The 19,506-nt window shown below is 47.1% G+C and overlaps 1 protein-coding gene across 1 annotated transcript in view; it reads right to left on the bottom strand.

Annotated features, from left to right (window-relative positions):
• The window catches only part of GSG1L (GSG1 like), a 185,588-nt gene that overhangs the window by 19,726 nt on the left and 146,356 nt on the right, over window positions 1-19,506 (bottom strand). Inside the window, 2 exon segments of the mRNA XM_032460582.1 lie at window positions 2,568-2,735; window positions 15,874-15,985. Coding sequence (XP_032316473.1) covers window positions 2,568-2,735; window positions 15,874-15,985 — 280 coding nt within the window.

Here is a 19,506-nt window from a genome sequence, read left to right as displayed (position 1 = left end):
ACACACACACACACACACACACACACACACACACAATGCCCTCCGTGCGCCCCCACTGTGCTCACCATGTTACCTGGGTTATCAAATTTGAGCCAGGATGCTGAGAGCTCTGGGTTCTCCTACTGTGAGTCAGAGGAACCCAGCCCAGAGAGGCTCAGTGGCTTGCCCCAAGTCACACAGCAGTTAGGTGACAAAGCTGGAAAATTCAGTTCAGGGGACCCCCTAAACTCATATTCTTTCCACAGCAGTCCCATTCTCCAAGGAGCAGGAAACGTGGGCAAGTGGGGTCAAGAATCTCTTCCCTCGAGTCCCTGGCTATAATTCTGGGGACTCTGGCCACTGCAGGTCAGCCCTGCTGCTGGGCCCGCTGCAGACCTGTGCAGACATGTGTCCATGTGCTCTGAGCTCTTCGTAGGGAAGGCACCAAAAAAAAAAAAAAAAAGAACAGCCCAGCTGAAATGTTCTCCTTGGAGAGGAAAGGAAATAAAATTTGATGAACCTCTGCATAATGTTCAAGTTATGAACGTGTAAAGTGATATTCCGCACATATGCTGGAAAGCATTTATCTTCTCCCACGTCACCGGGGCCTGAGCTGTTAGGCAGCAGCAAACAGCAGCTTCTTGCTGCCAAGGTACGAAGAGGTCTTGCCTTCTGCCTCAGCAAAACAAGGGTGCCCGTGGACGCCCCAGGCTCTCTCACAGCCGAAGTGACAGCTGATGCAGTGTTAATGGCATGGTTTTAGATGTCAGGCTGCTTTCAAGATTTCCTGAGCGCCTGCTCTGGGTCCCATGCTATGCCAGTCATGCCACCTTCCTAGCGAATACGCTCCGGCTGCAGCCATGGGCGACCTCCATTAGCCTAACCTCCCTGGCCACAGCTGACCTGACCTGGGACTTTGGTGCAGGGGCGCTGGGACGCCGAATCTGCCTGATGCTGATGGAGCTTGAGCTGAAAGGGCATGAGGTAGTCAGGGCTGAGGTCCCCAAAGAGAAGAATTCAGCCAATCTCACACACACACACACCCTAAACTAACTCCTCAGAATGTTTAATGAGTACCTATTAGGTGCCTAGCCGAGTCTCAGGTGCTCAAAATACAGTGGGGAGAAAGACAGCAGAGCGCTCTATCAGCAGAGCCCCAGTCTACAAACTACCCAACAGATAAACAGAATAATTTCAGGTTGTGTAGGTGCAATGAAAAAACAGCAATAGGATGAAGAATGGCTAGGACAGGATGAATGAGGTTGTGTAATTTAGACCAAGTGATTAAGGAAGGTCTCACTGAGCAGGTGACATCTGAGCTGAGACCGTAGTGAGCCAGCCAGGTGAGTATTCCAGGCAGGGGCACAGGAGGTGCAAAGGCCCAGAGGTGGGGATGAGCTTGCTGTGTTCAAGAGACAGAAAGGAGAGTCATGTGGCAAAGGAGAGATGATGGGGTCTGCAGCAGTCAGAGAGAGGTCCCAGGGTGGCCCCCACTATCCCTCACCATGCAACCCTTGCCTTGAAGCCCTTCCACATGCCCCACAGAGAGTTCAATTCCTTAATGCTGCTCAGCTCCACAGCCTCCTTCCCCTTTTCCTTCCTCAGGTTCTGTCATCAGTTCTGAGAACCTTTTAGTTCCCTGCCACTGAAAGGCATTATTGCATGTCTAGTCAGCTACCCCCAAAACAGAGTCTGTGGCAAAGATTTAGGTGCATGTAGTTTATTTAGTAGGTGGTCCCAGGAAATTATGATAACCATCTGGCTGTCCTTCCACTCATCCATCACCCACCCATCCAGTTGGCCAGCATCCATTTATCCATCATCCATCTATCCATTCATCCATCCATCCATCATCCACCCATCCAGCCAGCTAACATCCATTCATCCATCCACCCATTCATCCATACATCCACCCACCCAATCATACATATATACATACAACTATCCAGCCATCCATCCATCCAACCATCTACCCATCCATCCAACCATCCATATATCCATACATCCACCCACCCACCCACCCAACCATATATACACACATTATACATATATACATACATACATCTATCCATCCATCCACCCAACCATCCATCCATACATACATACATGACCCACCGTTTATTGCCTCCTCCTCTAGTCCCAGCTGGACTCTAAGGACTCTAAGGTCAGGTAAAGTCCCTGACTCATGAGGAGTCCTCCCCTTTTAGCAACCATCACCAATCCCACTGCTAAGTCCTTTTTCTTCACTCAGTGCCGTGACAGAGCTAGAGAAGGAAACCTTGGTTCAGCCTCCTATGGCCCTATATTGGTTCTAAGAAGCATGGAGCCAAATGGCCAACACTCAAAGTTGATTCCCTTCTTGGTTTCTCAGGCTCTGAACAGATAAACCCAAGGCAACCTCATGCCTCATAAAACATTAAAATGTCGCAGAAATTCCAACACAGTAGGGTCCAAACTCTGCCTCACCCAGCCTGCCCCTTCCACCCCACCACCTCCCAGAACATTTCGGTCAGCCCTGTGGCCACTGAGGCCAGGCCTTGGGCTTCCAATTTCCGGTGGTGGCCAGAGGTGACCCCAAGTGCACTGACCTCTCCCGGAAGTACTTGATGGCCTCAGGGTCTATGAAGGTCGGCTCCTCCCGGTAGCCCTGCTCAAAGACCTTGCGCTTGTGCCGGAACTCAATGACCGTCTTGGTGTAGGAGTTGAGCGTGGTGACAGAGGCTGCCATGCAGCAGGTAAAGGAGCCCCACGCCAGGCTGCCAAGAGACGAGGAGAGAGGTGCCATGGTGAGGGTGGGCAGGGGACAGAAAACCACACCCATCAGACATCCAGACCTGAGTGGATGCTACTGTAGAGAAGAGTAGGGCTTGGTCCCTGCCCCGCCCATGTCGGCTCTGGGAGACAGCATTATCTGTACACTGTGATGCAGACAACACAGAGTTCATTATTGGGAGGTAGGCAGAGAATAAGTCATCCCATCCACAGGTTGGTATTAGGGCAAGTTATCAGAATGCAACAATGTTTGCACTGGGTCTTGGAGGATGAGTGAGAGTTTGCCAGGGAAAAGGGCATTCCAGGAGGAGGAATGAACCTGTGCCAAGGCATAGAGACAGGGGGCAGTAGGAAGCATTCCACAAACCTTAGGAGGTTTGGGGGGCTGGATGAGGGGGCATGAGGAGATTAGTGGGAGTTGATGATGGAGCAGTAGGTGGGGGACAGGTACCCAAGTAGCTGGTTTTTTCCACGAGAGTTAAATTACCCTTGTTCATTAGTGACCCGGGCAAAGGTGCCCTCACCTCTCTGCCTCACACAGCACCTCGTCACAATCCTTGCTGCAAGGATTAAAGGAGATGATCCAATAAAAACGTCTCAGAACAGCGCCTGGCATGTAGTCCGCACCCAAGAAAGGTTTGTTCTCGTTACCGTCATCACTATTGTCAACGTTCTTACTACCCACTGCTACCTGACTTGGTTTCCAAGCTCTTTCTCTGTTAGATCAAAGCTCTCAGCTCACATTTCCTCTGTGCACAGCTGGGGACTCTCGGCAGCCCTCGCCTGAGGTGTATGTTGAGCCAGCTAGAACTAGGGACTCTGTCCTATCCACGTCAGGAAAGAAAGAAAGGGTCCCGTGGAGCTAGGAGACTTGGTGGGCAGGATGCTGGTCTCCCGTGACCCGGTGCCCATTCTAGAAATGGCCTCCTGCCGGATTCCTCTGATCAAGACTGTGCGGTAACATTTAGAACCAGGAGTAGGGTACCTGCCTTGCTCCAGTCATATCTGGTCTGGCTCCTGGGTCTCTGTTCCCTAGTCTCTGCCTTGATAACTTGTTTTCTCCACATCAAGGGCTCAGTTTTGTTGTCAACCCTGCACTGTCAACCCTCCAAACCTCGCTTCCACCAGCTTCCCACTGGGTCTCCCAACATCACCGCCCCTGCAGCCCACCTCCCATGCCCACCGCTCTTCTTTTTGTCGGCCTCAGAGCACCCAGAAGGAAACAAGGGGAAATCTGAGGATTCAGCCTTTCTCCCAGGGACCCCCATCATCATATCTATCCCTTATCACTAAACCCACTCATAGATTCCCCTGTTCTTTTACAACGAGCTAGTTTAGAGCCCCCAGACTCTAAGTATCTGTAATAGATCGCCATGGGGTGTCAGCCTGGCCCCGCTAAGAACTGCCCTGTCCACCCAAGGGCCCAGAGGTGATTGGAGGAGGGCTGAACATCTGGCCAAAGCTGGTCCAATCAGATACTCTCTCTTCCGAGCAATGAAGCTGAAGATTCTAGCTCAGTCTGGGATATCTGTTTGAACTAGAGTGAGGGAAATTCAGAACTTGAGGATGGAGAATAAAGAAGCAGTCTTCTTCTGGGATTCCATGAGTCTATGTCTGTTGGTTTGGCTTGCCCAGCATCTATTCTGTAAAGGGACCACTTCTCATCCCTCCTTTTCAGCCATGTGGTTTGTGTAGACCTGGCCTCTCCCCTAAACTTTAGGGGTGTGCCCACGACCTAGACCTGGCTAATGATGGTGTCACTTCCCTCTGGTTCAGGGGTGGGCATGTGACACCCAAGTCAGGCTACTGAGACTCAGTCCCAGGCTTTTGCTAAAGCTTTGGAAAACAGAGCTCATCTTTTTTCTGGGGTGCCAGGATTTGAGCCAGGAGCTGCTGCAGCCCATCCTGCCACCCTCCCTAGCCTGAGAATGAGCTTGACTTAAAAAAAGACCAAAGCCACCAAAAGGAGTTAGATCTCTCAGCTGAAGCCATTATCCCGGGACTTTCAATGATGGGAACCCAAATTCCTTTTTTTTTAAATTTTTTTTTCCCTTAAGCCAGTTTGAATTAGGTTTCTGTCATTAGCAACAAAAGTTCTTACACAATTACTTTCTATAAATTCCCTTCTTTTGCATAAGTTAGTTTTGAAGGGATTTTTCTAGTCTTTACAACCAAGGATCTTAACTACGATCAGGTCTAACTCCCAGCTCTGATTATCCAACCATGGGGGAACATCACTCCCTATCACATATCCTTGTTTAATTTCACCAGAGTCTTCATAACACCCTGTAATTTTCTTGTATCTTTCCCGCTATGATTTATTATTCTGTTTGTTTTTTGAACTAAACGTTTTATTTTGAGATCATTATAAATTCACATGCAGTGGCAAGAAATAATTCAGAGATCCCATGTACTCTTTACCCAATTTCGCCAGATGGTGACATCTTGTGAATATAGTTCACAACCAGGATATTGACACTGCTGACACAGTCAAGATACATGACGTTTCCATCTGTCACCACAATGATCCCTCCTGTTGCCGTTTTATAGCCACATCCCTCCCAACCTCTGGCAGCCACCAATCAGTTCTTCATTTCCATCATCTTGTCACTTCAAGAACATTATATAAATGGAGCTGCACAGCGCGTATGTTTGGGATAGGCTTTTTTCGCTCAGCATAATTCTCTGGAGATTCATTCAAGTTGTGTGTATCAACAGTTTGTTCCTTTATATTGCTGAACAGGATTCCTAGAGCAATGTATGAGCGGCTTCTCGCCAGCCCTTGGTGTTGTCACTGCTTATTAATTTTAGCTATTCTGATAGACACGTAGAAATCTCTCTTGGTGGCTTTCACTTGCATTTCCCCAATGCTGTTGAACATCTTTTCGTTTGCTTATTTGCCATCTGCATATCCTCTTTGGTAAATTGCCTGTTCATGCTTTTTGCCCACTTTATAACTGGACTGTTTTGCTGTTGTCATTGTTTACTGTTGAGTTTTGCGTGGTTTTATACATCCTAGATGCTAGTCCCTTGTCAAATATGCGGTTTACAATAGTTTCTTCCCAGCCCGCAGCTTACCTTTTCAACCTCTTAACAAGGTTTTTCACAGAGCAAATCTATTCTATCAATTTTTCCTTTTATGCTTTTGATGTCAAGTCTAAGAACTCTTTGCCAGGTCTTAATCCCCAAAGACTTTTTTCCTAAAACTTTACAGTTTCATATTTTATATTGAGGTCCATGATCCATTTTGAGTTAATTTTTATATACAGTAAGGAGTTTAGATCAAGACTGATTTTATTTTTTTTTTTTGGTCTATGAATAGCCAATATTTCCAGCACCATTTGTTGAAAAAACTATTGCCTGCTCCTCTGAATGAATCTGCACCTTTGTCAAAAATCAACTGAGCATATTTGTGTGGGTGTGTTTCTTTATTCTGTTCCATCGATCTGTGTGCCCATCCGTCTACCAATAACACACAGTCTGGGTTACTGTAGATATATAATAAGTTTTGAAATTGGGTAGACTAATTCCTCCCACTTTATTCTTCTTTCTCAAAATGATTTTAGCTATTCTAGTTCCTTTGCCTTCCCTAAGAAGTTTTATAATAATCTTGTCTAAACCTACGAGAAATGTTGCTGAGATTTTAATGGGAATTACATTAAACCTCTCCACCAACTTGAGGAGAATCAGCATCTTTACCATGAACATGGTGTATCTCTCCACTTTTTTAGACTTTCTTTTACTTCTTTTATTGGCATTTTGTGGTTTTCAGCATGGAAGTCCTGTAGATATTTTGTTAGATTTATGACTCATTCACTTTTTTGAGTATAAATGGTATTATATTTTGAGTTTTATTGTCCAACTGTTCTTTGCTCGTTTATAGAAGTTTATATTGAGTTTTGTATTTTAATCTTGTGTCCTGAGACCATACTGAATTCGTTTATTAGGTCAAGGCATTTTGGAAGTGTAGATTTCTTAGATTTTTCTACATAGACAATCATGTCATCTGCAAATAGGTATAGTTATTTCTTCTTTTCCAATCTGTATGCCTTTTACTTACTTTTCATGCCTTATTGCACTAGAAAGAACTTTCAGTACCGTGTTGAGTAAGAGTATTCTCAGTCTTAGAGAGAAAGCATTCAACTTTTTACCATTAAGTATAATGTTAGCTGCAGGTGTTCTGCACATATTCTTTATCAAGTTGAGGAATCTCCCCTTTATTCCTAGCTTTCTGCAAATTAAAAAAAAAATCATAAATGGATGTTGAATTTTGTCAAATTTTTTTTCTACATTGACTGACATGATTATGTGGTTTTCCCTTTATGTCCCTTAACCTTCTCTTATTGGTAACACAATTGCCTTAAATATTTCCTCTGAGTAATTGAGAACTGCATCAGGCCATGTTACAATTTTTGCTTCAGTCATCAAGCAGGATTCAGAAAACTCACGAAGAAAGTAAACATGTTATTTCTTCATTCCTAATGTTCCAAGATTCCTTCTTTAAATTTTTTTTTTTTCTGTTTTGGGAAATTCCTTTAGCCATTCTTTTAGGATAGGTCTGCTAACAATAAATTTTCTTAGTTTTCCTTCACCTGAGAATGTCTTGATTTCCCCTTCCTTCTCCTGAAGGATATTTTTGCTAGAAACAGAATTCTGAATTGAGAGTTCTTTACTTTCAGCACTTGAAACATGACATATCACTTCCCTCTACTCTCATGGTTTCTAATGCAAAATCCACTGTTTAAATTGGTTTTCCCTACAGTTAAGGTATTGCTTCTCTCTTGCTGCTTTCAATATTTTTTCTTTGACTTAAGTTTTTTTTAAATTTTTTTATTTTTGGGGGGGGGCAGTAGTTAGGTTTTATTTATTTATTTAATAGAGGTACTGGGGCTTGAACCCAGAACCTTCTGCATACTAAGCACACACTGTACCACTGAGCTATACCCTCCTCCCAACTTCAGTTTTTTTAAAGACATCATTTGACTATGGTGTGTCAGGCTGTGGATTTCTTTGGGTTTATACTGTTTGGAGACTCACTTAGCTTGACTCTGTAGATTTATGCCTTTTTCAAAATTGGAGGAGTTGTCAGCCATTATTTCTCCGAGTACTTTGTCAGCACCCTCTTTCCCCTCCTCTTCTGGCAGTCCAATGTTAGAGCTTTTGTTATAGTCCCAGAGGTCCCTGCGGCTCTGTTCATTTTTGTTTTTAAGTCAGTGTTCTCTTTGTTGTTCAGACTGGGTAACTTCTATCTTCAACTTCACTGATTCTTCCCTCTGTCCTCTCTGTTCTGCTGTTGAGCCTATCCACTGAGTTTTTTTTATTTCTGTTATTTCATTTTCCAGTTCTAAAATTTCCACTTGTTTCTTCTTTATATCTTCTAATTCCTTCCTAGGACTTTTTTTTTTTTCATTTGTTTCAAAGTGTTTGTATTTGTTTATAGAAGTCTTTTTAATAATGATTGCCTTGTAATCTTTCCCCGGTCATTCTAACATCTCTGTTATCTCAGTATTGGAATTTACTGAGTCTCTTTGTACTTTCAAGTTGAGATCTTCCCAGGTCTTGATATGGTGAGTGATTTTTTTGTTGTAACCTTGACATTTGGGATTTTTTTTTTTTATGAGACTCTGGATCTTGTTTAAACCTTCTGCTTTAGCTGGCTTCCTCTGACACCATTGTGATAAAGGAAGGGGGGAACACTGCCTTGTTACTGTCAGGAAGGAACAGAAGTCCAGGGTTCCCAATGAGCCAACATTGACGTTCAAGGTGGAGAGGCTCCTGGTTACTGCTGGGCAGAGGTGGGAGTTCTGACCTCCTTAGGCCTCTGCAGATACTGCTCTGGCTGGGAGGGGCAGGAGTGCCTTATTACTGCTCCCCAGTTTGCCTCCACTGACACCACAGGGAGGTGGATGACTTCATTACCACCAGGCAGTGGTATAAATCCTGGCTGTCCACGACTTCTCTTCTGACACCATTCCAGCAGCAGGTGTTGGGGTGGGGGGAGCACCTTGTTACTGCCTGCTGGGGAGTTGCCACTAACACTCAAGGGTGCATGGGGCTTATTACTGTCAAGCAGGGTGAAAGTCACAGCTGCCTACTCTGATGCCCCTCAGCAGGACATAGGGGCGCAGTTAGGTGCCTCAAGACAGCCTCATGATGTGAAATCTAAACTTGACATGAGGAAGGTGGAGCCACAGGGTGGTTTTTTGGTTTGTTTTGTTTTTTTCTGTGATGTGTGACTGGGTAGAGCAGTTCTTGCTAAAAGTTTTCTGTCTTGGCAGGCTGCCCCTTTCCTGGTTATTTGGCTACAGAAAGCAGACTTTTATTGGGGATTTTGAGGGGAAGGGGTCTGTATCTTTTGGCATTTCTGACTGACTGATTTTGGCTGACTCCTTCAGCTCCAAATCTGGGATCTGTGAGACAAAAAGTACTTACCAATGTGTTAACCCTCAGTCCTTAGCCAGCCTGCTCTCTTTCTTCCACTTTCCAGAGGCCTGTTATGTTTCTCTTACATATAATGCCCTGGGATTTCAGTTGCACTTAGCACGAGAGCAGGGAGAAGTCAGTCTGCTCCGTCTTCCCCGAAGTTCAAGTCATTCTGATTTGTTTTTGGGTCGTCTCCCTCCACATACCAGAATGTCAGAGTCATGAAAACAGGATCTTTGTTTCATTCACTGCTATATTTTTAGCACCTTAAACAGTGCTTGGCACAGAGTAGGTGCTCAATAAATATTTGTAGAATGAATAAATACAGATAAAACAAGAACAGGTAGGGGAAAAAACAGATATTAAAAACACTATTCTGCTTTTGACATAGCTGAGGGGCCCAGGGCTACATCTGTGAGTCTTCAATTTCCCTGCCCCCCGAACCCTCAGGCTCCCAGGCCCCCAACGCAGGGCACAGGTTGAAAACCTCGAGGCTGGAATGCCTGCTGGTGTTTGCAGTTTACACGGCTGGACTGGTGCAGTGAGGTACGTGGGCGGCTGGCCTGGTTTTTGGAGCCAAGAACAGAGTGGACACTGTGACAGTTATGGGGGAAGGGGGTGGTGGGGGCGGATATCAACTGACTCTCTGTCCTCTGGGAGCTACAGAGGTGGGGCAGGGAAATGCCAGGGGACCAGATTCAGAGATGCATGGATGCTACCTTGAAATCTACCCCAGGCCCCTCTCAGTGGAAAGATTATAACTGGGGCTCCCTCCCTGCTGAGGGAGGCAGCCTTTGTCCACCTTCAGGCCAGACAGGCACAGAGTCCCTATGTGAGGCAGGATAAGACACAAATGCTCCATCCAGGCCATCCTCAGTGACTGTGGACTAAAGGGACCAGGAGATGATGCGAGCAGGTTGTGGGGGCCCATCTGGTCCATCCATGGCAACAGGGCACCCGTGGGCACCACACTGCTCTCTCCCTGCCATGGTCTTAGAGAAAAGGAGGCCAGCACCACCCTCCTCAGGGGAGACGAGTAAGAACAAGAGCCTCCTGCTGACCACACAGCCTCTAGGCAACACCAGCAAACACCCTCTCCCATGGCTCTTTGGGGCCAAGGGTCTTAAAGTACCCCCTCCGCCACTGCAAGGGTTCAACTTGCTGAAATGCCAGCCAAGCCCTACAGAGAGGGTGGGGCAGCCTGGGGTCCCCAGAAAGGGAAGGGGTTAGCCTACTGTTTCCACAAGGTCATGGAGGCTGGAAAGAAGGGGAGAGGAAGGAGGAGGAGAGGGGATTGTGGTGAAGCTACCACATTACACACAGATGGGCCCCCAAAACAAACAGAGAGGCGCCACCGTCCTGGGACCTGGCCTAACTTGCTACTCTTATGCTGTGTGACCTGGGGCAAACTGCTTAACTTCTCTGGGCGTCCAGCTCTTAAAAGTTACAGCTCCATGATATTCCACTACCCTCAGTCTGTCAAGTGAATGCTCAGGATTGGGGTTGCACTGTGTGTGCTGGGGTAGGAGGGACCCTTTTCCCATCCCTCTCTGTTTTGATCAAATGCAAAACAGAAGTAGAAAGTGACTAGATTTCTATTCTCCCACTATCACCAGGAAAACTGGCATGTTCATTCCAAGCAGGGGTCACAAACTTCAATTCCTCCAGGGTCAGGCGGATGTCTAAGTGAGGAAGGTGTGGGTAAGGTAAGGCAATAGGGAGCAGTGGGGACTGGGGTAAAGTGGAGAGCATATGCCTCATCTAAAGGGGCAACCTTTAATAAGCTGAAGCCACCTGCTGCCATGTGACAACGTGAGTTAGGCACAGACAGAAACCTCGATTTTTATGTAAATTTTTTACCATTCTGTATGTTAGAAATAAATGATAATTAAAAAACAAACTGCGGCGGGCCAAACAAACCATCTACAGGCTGCATTCAGCTCTGGGCTGAAGGCACTTTGGAGCCTCTGAGGCTAATTGTGTGACTTGGACCTATGACCTTTCTGACCCTGCGTCTTCATCCCTCCAACGGGCAACCCCCCACCCCCGCCACCTGTGCTGGTCAGTGGCGGGACTAGACAGTTCAGGGCCTGTAAAGTGCCTCCCACCGTGCCTGGTACACAGTAGACGCTGAATGACCTTAATCTTATCTGTCCCCTTCCCAAGCCAAGCAGCCACCTGTGTCCCCACATACCTCCCTTCCCAGCGGCTTGCCTTGGCATTGCCACAGGAGGACCTGGAGAGCTAAGACAAAGAGTCGAAAAAGGAGCCGGCAGGAGGAGGGCTGGAGGGCCCAGGGGTGCAGGGCAGGGATGGGGTTCCACAGCTTAGGTGGGGCCCAAGGAAGGGAGTCGGGAGTAAGAAGAGGGTGCGGCCAGGGCTGGATCCCAACCTGGGAACAAACATGAACTACAAGTCTGGGGAGACTGGGGACAACAGAGAGCAAGGGGCTACTTACATGCCCACCAGATGTCTTCCACTTTGGACGTTTGGGTCACGTGCCTCTCAAAAAATGAGAGTGGCATTACTAAAAGGCCCCATGTCATTATCACCATTGACAATCATGGCCACTTACAGAGCACTTACTGTGTATGAGCACTTTAAGAGCTGGGTGCCACGTGGTCCTTACAATAACCCCATTAAACCTGCATTATTGTGATCCATACTCTAGAGATGAAGAAGCTGAGGCTCAGAGAGGATGGGTTGCTTGCCTTTAATAGCAACGTTCACAGAGCACGGTCCCTGTGCTCAGTGCCTCGCCAGCGTTATTTCACGCAGTCTCCAAAGATGGCTCCCCGTGAGCCAAGCCTCCTGGGATTTATGCTTTGTGCAGCCCTTCCCCCTTGACTCTGGCCCCATCACTTGCTCTTGAGCCAGAGAATGCAGCAGAAGTGACACTGTGTGACTTCTGAGGCAAAGTCATAAAATAAACTTGTAGCTTCCACTTGGCTCTCTTAGAATGCTTGTTCTTGGGACACTCCCCAGGGCCCCAGCCACAGTGTTTGAGAAGCCAGTCCCACTGACGGCTCCAGCAGACCCCTAGCACCAGCCAGGACTGACTGCCAGCATTGTGAGGGGCCCTCTGGGACGCCTAGCGGGGCAGTGCCCCAGATGACTGAAGCATCTTGGAAGACCCCAAGCCAGGACCACCCAGCTGAGATCAGTCAATCCAATGAATCATAAGACATAATAACACATTTTTGTTTTAAACCACTTAATTTGGAGGTGATGTGTGATAAATCAACAGAGGACTGGAATGCCACTCACAAGAGCCCCATGACGTAGAATCTCGAGCTGTACCCATTTTACAGCTGAGGATACTGAGGCTTGGGGAAGGTAAGTGACTTGGCCAAGGTCCACAGCTGGTGAAGGTCAGGATTAGGATCTGCTCCCAAGCTGTCTGATCCAAGAGGCCGCCCCTCTACCACCCCTCTGCGCTGCCCACAGTGCCCAGCAGTGCTTGTCAGCATGAGGCTGGAACTCAGACTGGTGGACTCCTAACCACAGAAACTCTGCCTTCCTGTCCAGGTGTCATTCTGGGAAGCTGGTCCTCAGAAGCCCCAACTGATAAGCTCCTGCAGCCAGTTCCTCCTCCCCGCACTAGGCCGGGAGACAGAGGCTGGCGCTGTCATGCCTGGGAGCTGGCCTCCTCCCTGGTGGGGGGTGGGGACCAGAATCTTGACAAATGGCCTCGCACATATTAAACAAGAGAGATGACACGGCCTGGTCCTGGCAAGGCCCCAAATGCGAGGGATGAAAAATGGAGCTGATCATCTTGCAGGCCTCAGTGACAAGGAGAAATGGATCAGCCATGTATAGGGGCTGCACATGGGGGCCCGGCCTTAAATAAGTCAAATGGGAATTGGGTGCCCCTGGGGAGGCCAGCCCCTGGCGGCTGAGGAGCAGGGCAGGAAGCCTGGCTTCTAAAGGAAGAAAGGTTCCCGTGGCCAATACCAGCGGGCTTGGCTGCAGGCCAGGGTGGAGAACCAGGGGCTGCTGGAAAGAGAGGGCTGTGGAGGGAGGGGGTTCAGAATCCCTCGCAAGTGACCCAAACTTTCTGAGCCTCGGTATCTACATATGCATCACGGGGTAATTGTGGGTGTTAAATTTCATGTCAATAATGGTAATATTAGAAGAGCTGGTGTTCACTGAGTACTTACATGTGTCATGTGCTAAACACACATGAACTGTCTTACTATTACTCCATCACCTCGGAGAAGCAGAATATAGAGGTTGAAAGCTCCAGAGCCAGACTGCCTGGGTTCAAATCCCAGCTCTGCTGCTCCCAAACTGGGTTACCCTGGACAGGTTACTTAAGGTCTCTGTGCCTTAGTTTCCCCTCCATGAACTACCTACCCCACAGCGCTGTTGCAATGACACATCAGTGGTTAATACATGCGAGAGGTTATTTTGCACGTGGTCAATACTCAAAAATGTCCGCTCTCTTCCTCTGTCTATTTCTCTAGCTCAAGGTAACTACCAAGGTCAAGATCTCAGGAAGGAACTGCTGAAGGGTTGAGGGGAAGGGTAGGTAAAAAGGAGTCAGAGCCTTAGCCGGTTTCCCTGCCACTGTTCTACTTAAAGGGATCAGGGACTGTGTTGACAGGTCAAGGTCTCTTTAGCTTGAAGGAGGAGGAGCCAAGCAGTGAGTAGGAAGGGGTGGAAATGGAGCAGGAGTCCCTCCTGGTCTGAAATGAGGTCTGTCACAACCATAGCCCCTCCTGCTCCGTTCTGACCACCCTCCCCCAAAGGTGCCCTCTCACCACCAAGGCTTCGCACCGGCCATTCCCCTGCTTAGCACACTATCTTATTCCCTCCTCCGCCAGTTTGCCTGACCAAATTCTCCCCCAAGGACCATCCCCAGGGGAAGCTGGGTCAGTGACCCCTTCTCTGTGCTTCCACAGCTATCTGTGACCACCCCCCCACCCCGCCTACACCACAGTGTGGTTCAGAGCATAGCTTGTTCACTTGCCTTCAACACTGTCTCAGCCACTGCTGGACTCTCAGCACTGGCTGCCCCCAAATCACTGCTCACTCAGCAAATATGTGTTAAATGACTGAGTGGATAAATGGCCCCCAGCCACCAGAACCAGATCCGGATGACCTGCATAACAGACAACTACGGTCACCGTGTTTCCAGCACGCATCCTCCTTTTGTTAACAGCTCACTCCACCCCCACCCCACCTCCAATTTCCCATTAGAGGACCTCTCCTCCGTCTCTCTGTCCAAGAGTTTGGACCACGTGACTCAGGCCAGACCAATTTGGCCAGTCCAGTCTCTTCAGGGTCTAAATCACTGGCTCGGGTATGGTCACATGACTTAAGCTAATCCAGCAAAGGTCAAGGAGGATTTGGGCTGCCAAGACTGGATCTCTGCCGGTGTTGCTACATTTGTAACATGTAAGCCTAGAACTGGGCTTGGTGACCACCTTTGCTACCACCTGGGAAAAAGCTGCTTGCGAATGAAGCCAACACTAAAAGGAATGAAGACAGAAATGGGGAGAGAATGACTGAGTTCCTGGTGAATTATCTGACCACCTGGATCCAGCTGTGCCTGTAGCAGACATTGTGGTAATTCACCCAGCATCCATTCCACCCACTCGCCATGAGAGTTTTTAACTCATCCTTCATTCCAGAGGAATGGACAGGCTGAGCCAATAAGCTCATGACATTCCTTCAGCCACGGTGATGATTCAGGAGGGAGAAAATGACCTCAGGCTCATCACAGGGAGGTTTGGGACTTTCACGAATGTTAAGGAAAGAGAAACTCTTTCTCCCCCTGTACATGAAGGAAGAAGCGCTGACCTCCAAGGAGCTTTCTCACCACTAGGAGGGAAGGCCACCCAGGGACAGAGTTAACATTGGGAGTAGCAATGCTCAGGTAACCACAGAGACAGAATTTAGCCCTGATGACTGTGACTCTGGATCAAACGTTCCCTGAAGCCCATGCCCAGCTGTGCTTTCCGTTTACAGGAACCAGTGTATTTACTTATTGATTTGACTGAAGTGGGTGGGCTTTTCTGTTATATATATATAGCCCTGCTGGCTGACCCACCTGGATTTTTCAGTTACATGAATTAACCCTTTTGTTTATTTAAGCTTGGGATTCTATTACAAGCCAAAGACTCCTGCCAGATCCTGCCTTTCTTTTGCACGCCATGCTCTGAAGTGCTGCCCCCTGCCCTCTGTATTCAGAACCCTTCACTAGGACCTTGAAAGCTTCCATCTCCACCTTCCAGAGCAGCCTCTAAGGCAGAGGTTGGCAAACTTTCTCTGTAAAGGGCCAGATAATAAATATTTGAGGCTTCGTGGGCCATTCAGTCTCTGTCATGACCACTCAGCTCTGCCACTGTAGCGTGAAAGCAGCTGTAGACAATATGTCAATGATGAGCTTGGCTATGTCCCAATAAAACTTTATTTATGGACACTGAAATTTGAATTCCACATAATTTTCGCATGTTACAAAATATTATTCTTCTTTTGATTTATTGTTAAGGAATAAAAAAATGTAAAAACTACCCTTAGCTTGAGGGCTGCATAAAAACAGGTCACCACCCAGAGGCCACAGCAGGCCCACCTCAGCTCCAGGGTCTGAAAGCATATTTGGCACCCACCTTCCTCTGCTCTCCAACTGGGCTGAACTGCTGAAGCCCCATCACGCCTTGGGGCTCTGGTGTCTGAAGGCCAAAAGCCACTTACCAGAAGGACCACCCGTAGTCCCAGGAATGCGGTCTCCAGTCTTCAGGGCCGAGACTCACGGTGACCTGGAACACCTGCGTGTACATCATGTGGGCTACCATTCCCAGGAGGCCTGTGGGGGTGAGCAGGACAAGGTGTCAGGAAGCGAGATGGGGCTTTGTCTGCCCTCTATGGGCCTGTTAGTGCTGGACCCCCAAGGAAGGGCAGTCAGCAGGACCAGGGCACAGAAGACGGGAGTGTGGTGGTTTTTTAAGCTGGCCATGGAGTTTGAGTTTGAACCAGTGTAGCCCTGGAGAAATTTAAGCAAGGGAGACACAGAGTCAGATCTGTATATGGATGGGCAAAGATTTTCAGTTAAGGACCAGATAAGTAAGTATTTTAGGCTGTCTGTGCAACTACTCAGCTCTACCATGGTAGCGCACAGGAGCCACAGACAGTACATAAAAGGATGCACATGGCCGTGTGCCAATAAAACTTTATTTATAAAAGCAGGCGGGCTGGATTTAGCCCGTGGGCCATAGTTTGCTGAAACGTGTGTTAGAAGGTCATTGGGGAGAAGCTGCTTAGAGAGTGTTTTTCAAACTGCAGGTCTTGACTCACTAGACTAGTAAGTCATGAAATCAACTTCATGGATTGCAACCAGAATTAAAAAAAAAAAAACAACCAAGAATGGAATGGAATGGAATAGAAATATCTGGTACCATTAAATGTAGCAGGAACAAATATCGTTTTGTGAAATTTTTCAGTTCTATAGATGTGCGTGTGTGTGCACGCAGCGACTGTAATATGAAACATTCTTCTGTGGCTCTTGTCTAAAAGCTTGGAACCCACTGGCTGGGGGAACTTCTGATTCCAAGGGATCTGAGACGGAATACTTTCACACCATGTGTCCACCGTGTAGCCCTGGGCAAGGGACTTCACTCCTCTGAGGCTCAAATCTTTCAGCCCTAAGATGAGGATTCTGACAGGTATGGCAAAGAGTGATGGACATGAGGCAAGGCAGCCTCCAGGTCTGCTGTCTCGCAAGTATGCGATCGTTACAGTTACCAGGATTATTATAAACATGGGGACCTTGCTCCATGTGGACTGCGGCATCTGGAGCCCTTGTGGGTGCCACAGTGTGTGGCCACCTGACATGGACCTGACTAAGATGGAGTGATACAGTATTGATGAGGAGGAGGGAAAATGTAGATGACTGGAGAAAGAAACCAATCATGCATGTGCACCAACTGTGTACCAGGCACTCTGTCAGACTCTTTTATCTCCATTATTATCTCTTTTAACCTTCATAACAACCTTCTGAAGTAAGTATGATGATGTGGGCCATGCACCATTGTTCAGGCTGCCCACTGCACAACTCCATCCTTATGGCTCCATTCACATTATAGTCCATGTGCATGTCACTCCCCGGAGTTGAAGCAGAACCACATCTCTGAGGCTGTCTATGGTAGCCTTGAATATGATTCTTCCTACCTCACAGGTGAGAAAATTGAAGCTCAGAGTGATAAAGTCTGTCCCAAGTCACAAAAGGAGTAGATGGCTTAGTTGTAACTGGGGCCCAGATCCAAATGCTCTCAAAGCCAGGGCTCTTCCCATGCTGCCTAGAATGCACCTATCCTCCCCTTGTTGCCTCAATCACCCTTTCCCCTTGGAGACAAGAGAAGAGATGGAGATAAGGAGAGGAGGGGCAGAGACAAGAAAAGACAGAGGTAAAGAGGCAGAGTGAATCCTAAAACCCAGCCCTGGGGGCAGGAGTGAGGGTGAAGGGGGACATCCTGTGTTCCCATAGTGTGAAGGTTAATGTTTAACAACAGGCTCTCCGAGGGAGAGAAAAATTTTTAAAAGCTATGATTTATAGCATTTGAATTTCCATGCTGTAAATAATCCCACCGTGGCCAATTTCAAGCTACCAATGTGACATCACTGAAAGCAGAGCAGAGGAGAGATGTGCAGAGTTGGGGCTCGTGAGCTGAGCCAGCAGGCTCTAGCACACCTGTCTCCCTCCAATCACCTGACCCTAGGCCCTACGGAGACAGAGGACTCACAGCTGGTTGGCTGTGTCTCGGGGCTGGGGTCAGCCCCTCATGGACACTTCTCACTGCTCTCTGGTCTCAGATAAAGGCTGGGGGGAGGGGGAGCACTTAAGTCAGGAAATCCAAGGAGAGGGTGACCATGACAGGTGATGAGGTCCCCCAAGAAGCCCCTAAAGGCTCAGCCTTCCCCAGGCCATTTCTGCCCATCCTTAGTGGTGCCCCAGCAGGTATGCCAGAAACCTCCTGGGTCCCCTCTGCCCTGGCTCAGTAGGTTAGAAGGAGGAGACAAGGGCTGAGACACATGAATATCTTATTTTTTGTTACTTGACACAATTCCTGGTGAACTTCCAAGAGGTACCTAACATACCTACCTATTCTTTGGAACTGATGCATAAGATTCTTTGATAATGATATACCATATTTTATTTAGTTGATGGTATTTAAATTATTTCCAGCATTTTGCTCTATAAGCAATGCTGCTATGAACACCCTTCTACAAGTCTCTGTGCAGACAAGCAAGGATTTCTTTCACGTGAACAACAAGAGGTGTTGCCGGGTCATACGGTGTATGCATTTTAAATTTTGATCACTGTCAGTGATCTGCTCTCCTGAAGAGTGGTACCACGTTGTACTTCCGCCAGCTCTGTGAGGACTCACGCAAATCCTCACCAACACCTGATGTTATAAGACATTAAAAAGTTTTGCACATTGCATGGCAAAAAATGACACCCCCATATTGTTTTAAGTTTTATATTTCCCTCATTACTCATAAACTTGGGCATTTTTTACCTATTTATTAACCATTTCTATTTCTTCTTTGACTGTATCCTTTGTTAATTTCCTTAAAAAAATTCTTTTTCCTTATCAACTGACAGAAATTCTTCATGTATTCTGGGTACTAATCCTGTCTGTTGTATAGACTGCAAATAGTTTACAGCTTGTCTTTTCCATATACAGCACATCTTTTTTTTTAAACTAATATCTTTTAATTTTTAGAGCTGTTTTAGGTTTACAGAAGAGTTGAGTGGGAAATACAGAGAGTTCTAGAGTTCCCATATGCCCCATCTCTCTGCCCCCAGAGTTTCCCGAATGATTAAGATTTTTCAATAGGGTGCACATTTGTTATAATTAGTAAGCCAACAGTAATACATTATTATTAATTAAATGCATAGTTTACATTAAGGTTCACTCTGAGTGTTATACATTCTACAGATTTTGACAAATGCATAGAGTGACATGTATCACAATCCCTGCTGTCATAACTTCTTCAGTTTCTTCCTCACTAGGCCAGCAGATGCCCTCTGAGTTATTGCCCTGTCAGTGCCTTGGTTTTTCCGTCTATAAAATGGGGACAATGGTAGACATGGGAAACTCCGGAGAGCATCCACTAAAAAAGAAAAACATTTATGAGAACAATGACTCCTTATACTAGGACAGCAGGACATGACAATATTTTACTACAAAAACTGGACCCAGAAGCTGGATCCAGACTGTTGGCAGAATAATTAATTTTCCAAATTGTTAGTTTAGAAAAGCATTAATTTCTCAACTGAATTCCATTTATTCCCAAATATGAAAGGTCCATGCTTTAAGAAAATTC

Source organism: Camelus ferus, chromosome 18, assembly GCF_009834535.1.
Source record: "Camelus ferus isolate YT-003-E chromosome 18, BCGSAC_Cfer_1.0, whole genome shotgun sequence".
NCBI lineage: Eukaryota > Metazoa > Chordata > Mammalia > Artiodactyla > Camelidae > Camelus > Camelus ferus.
The sequence above is the reverse complement of the archived record's forward strand: the minus strand, read 5'-3'. Positions and strand labels throughout refer to the sequence as shown.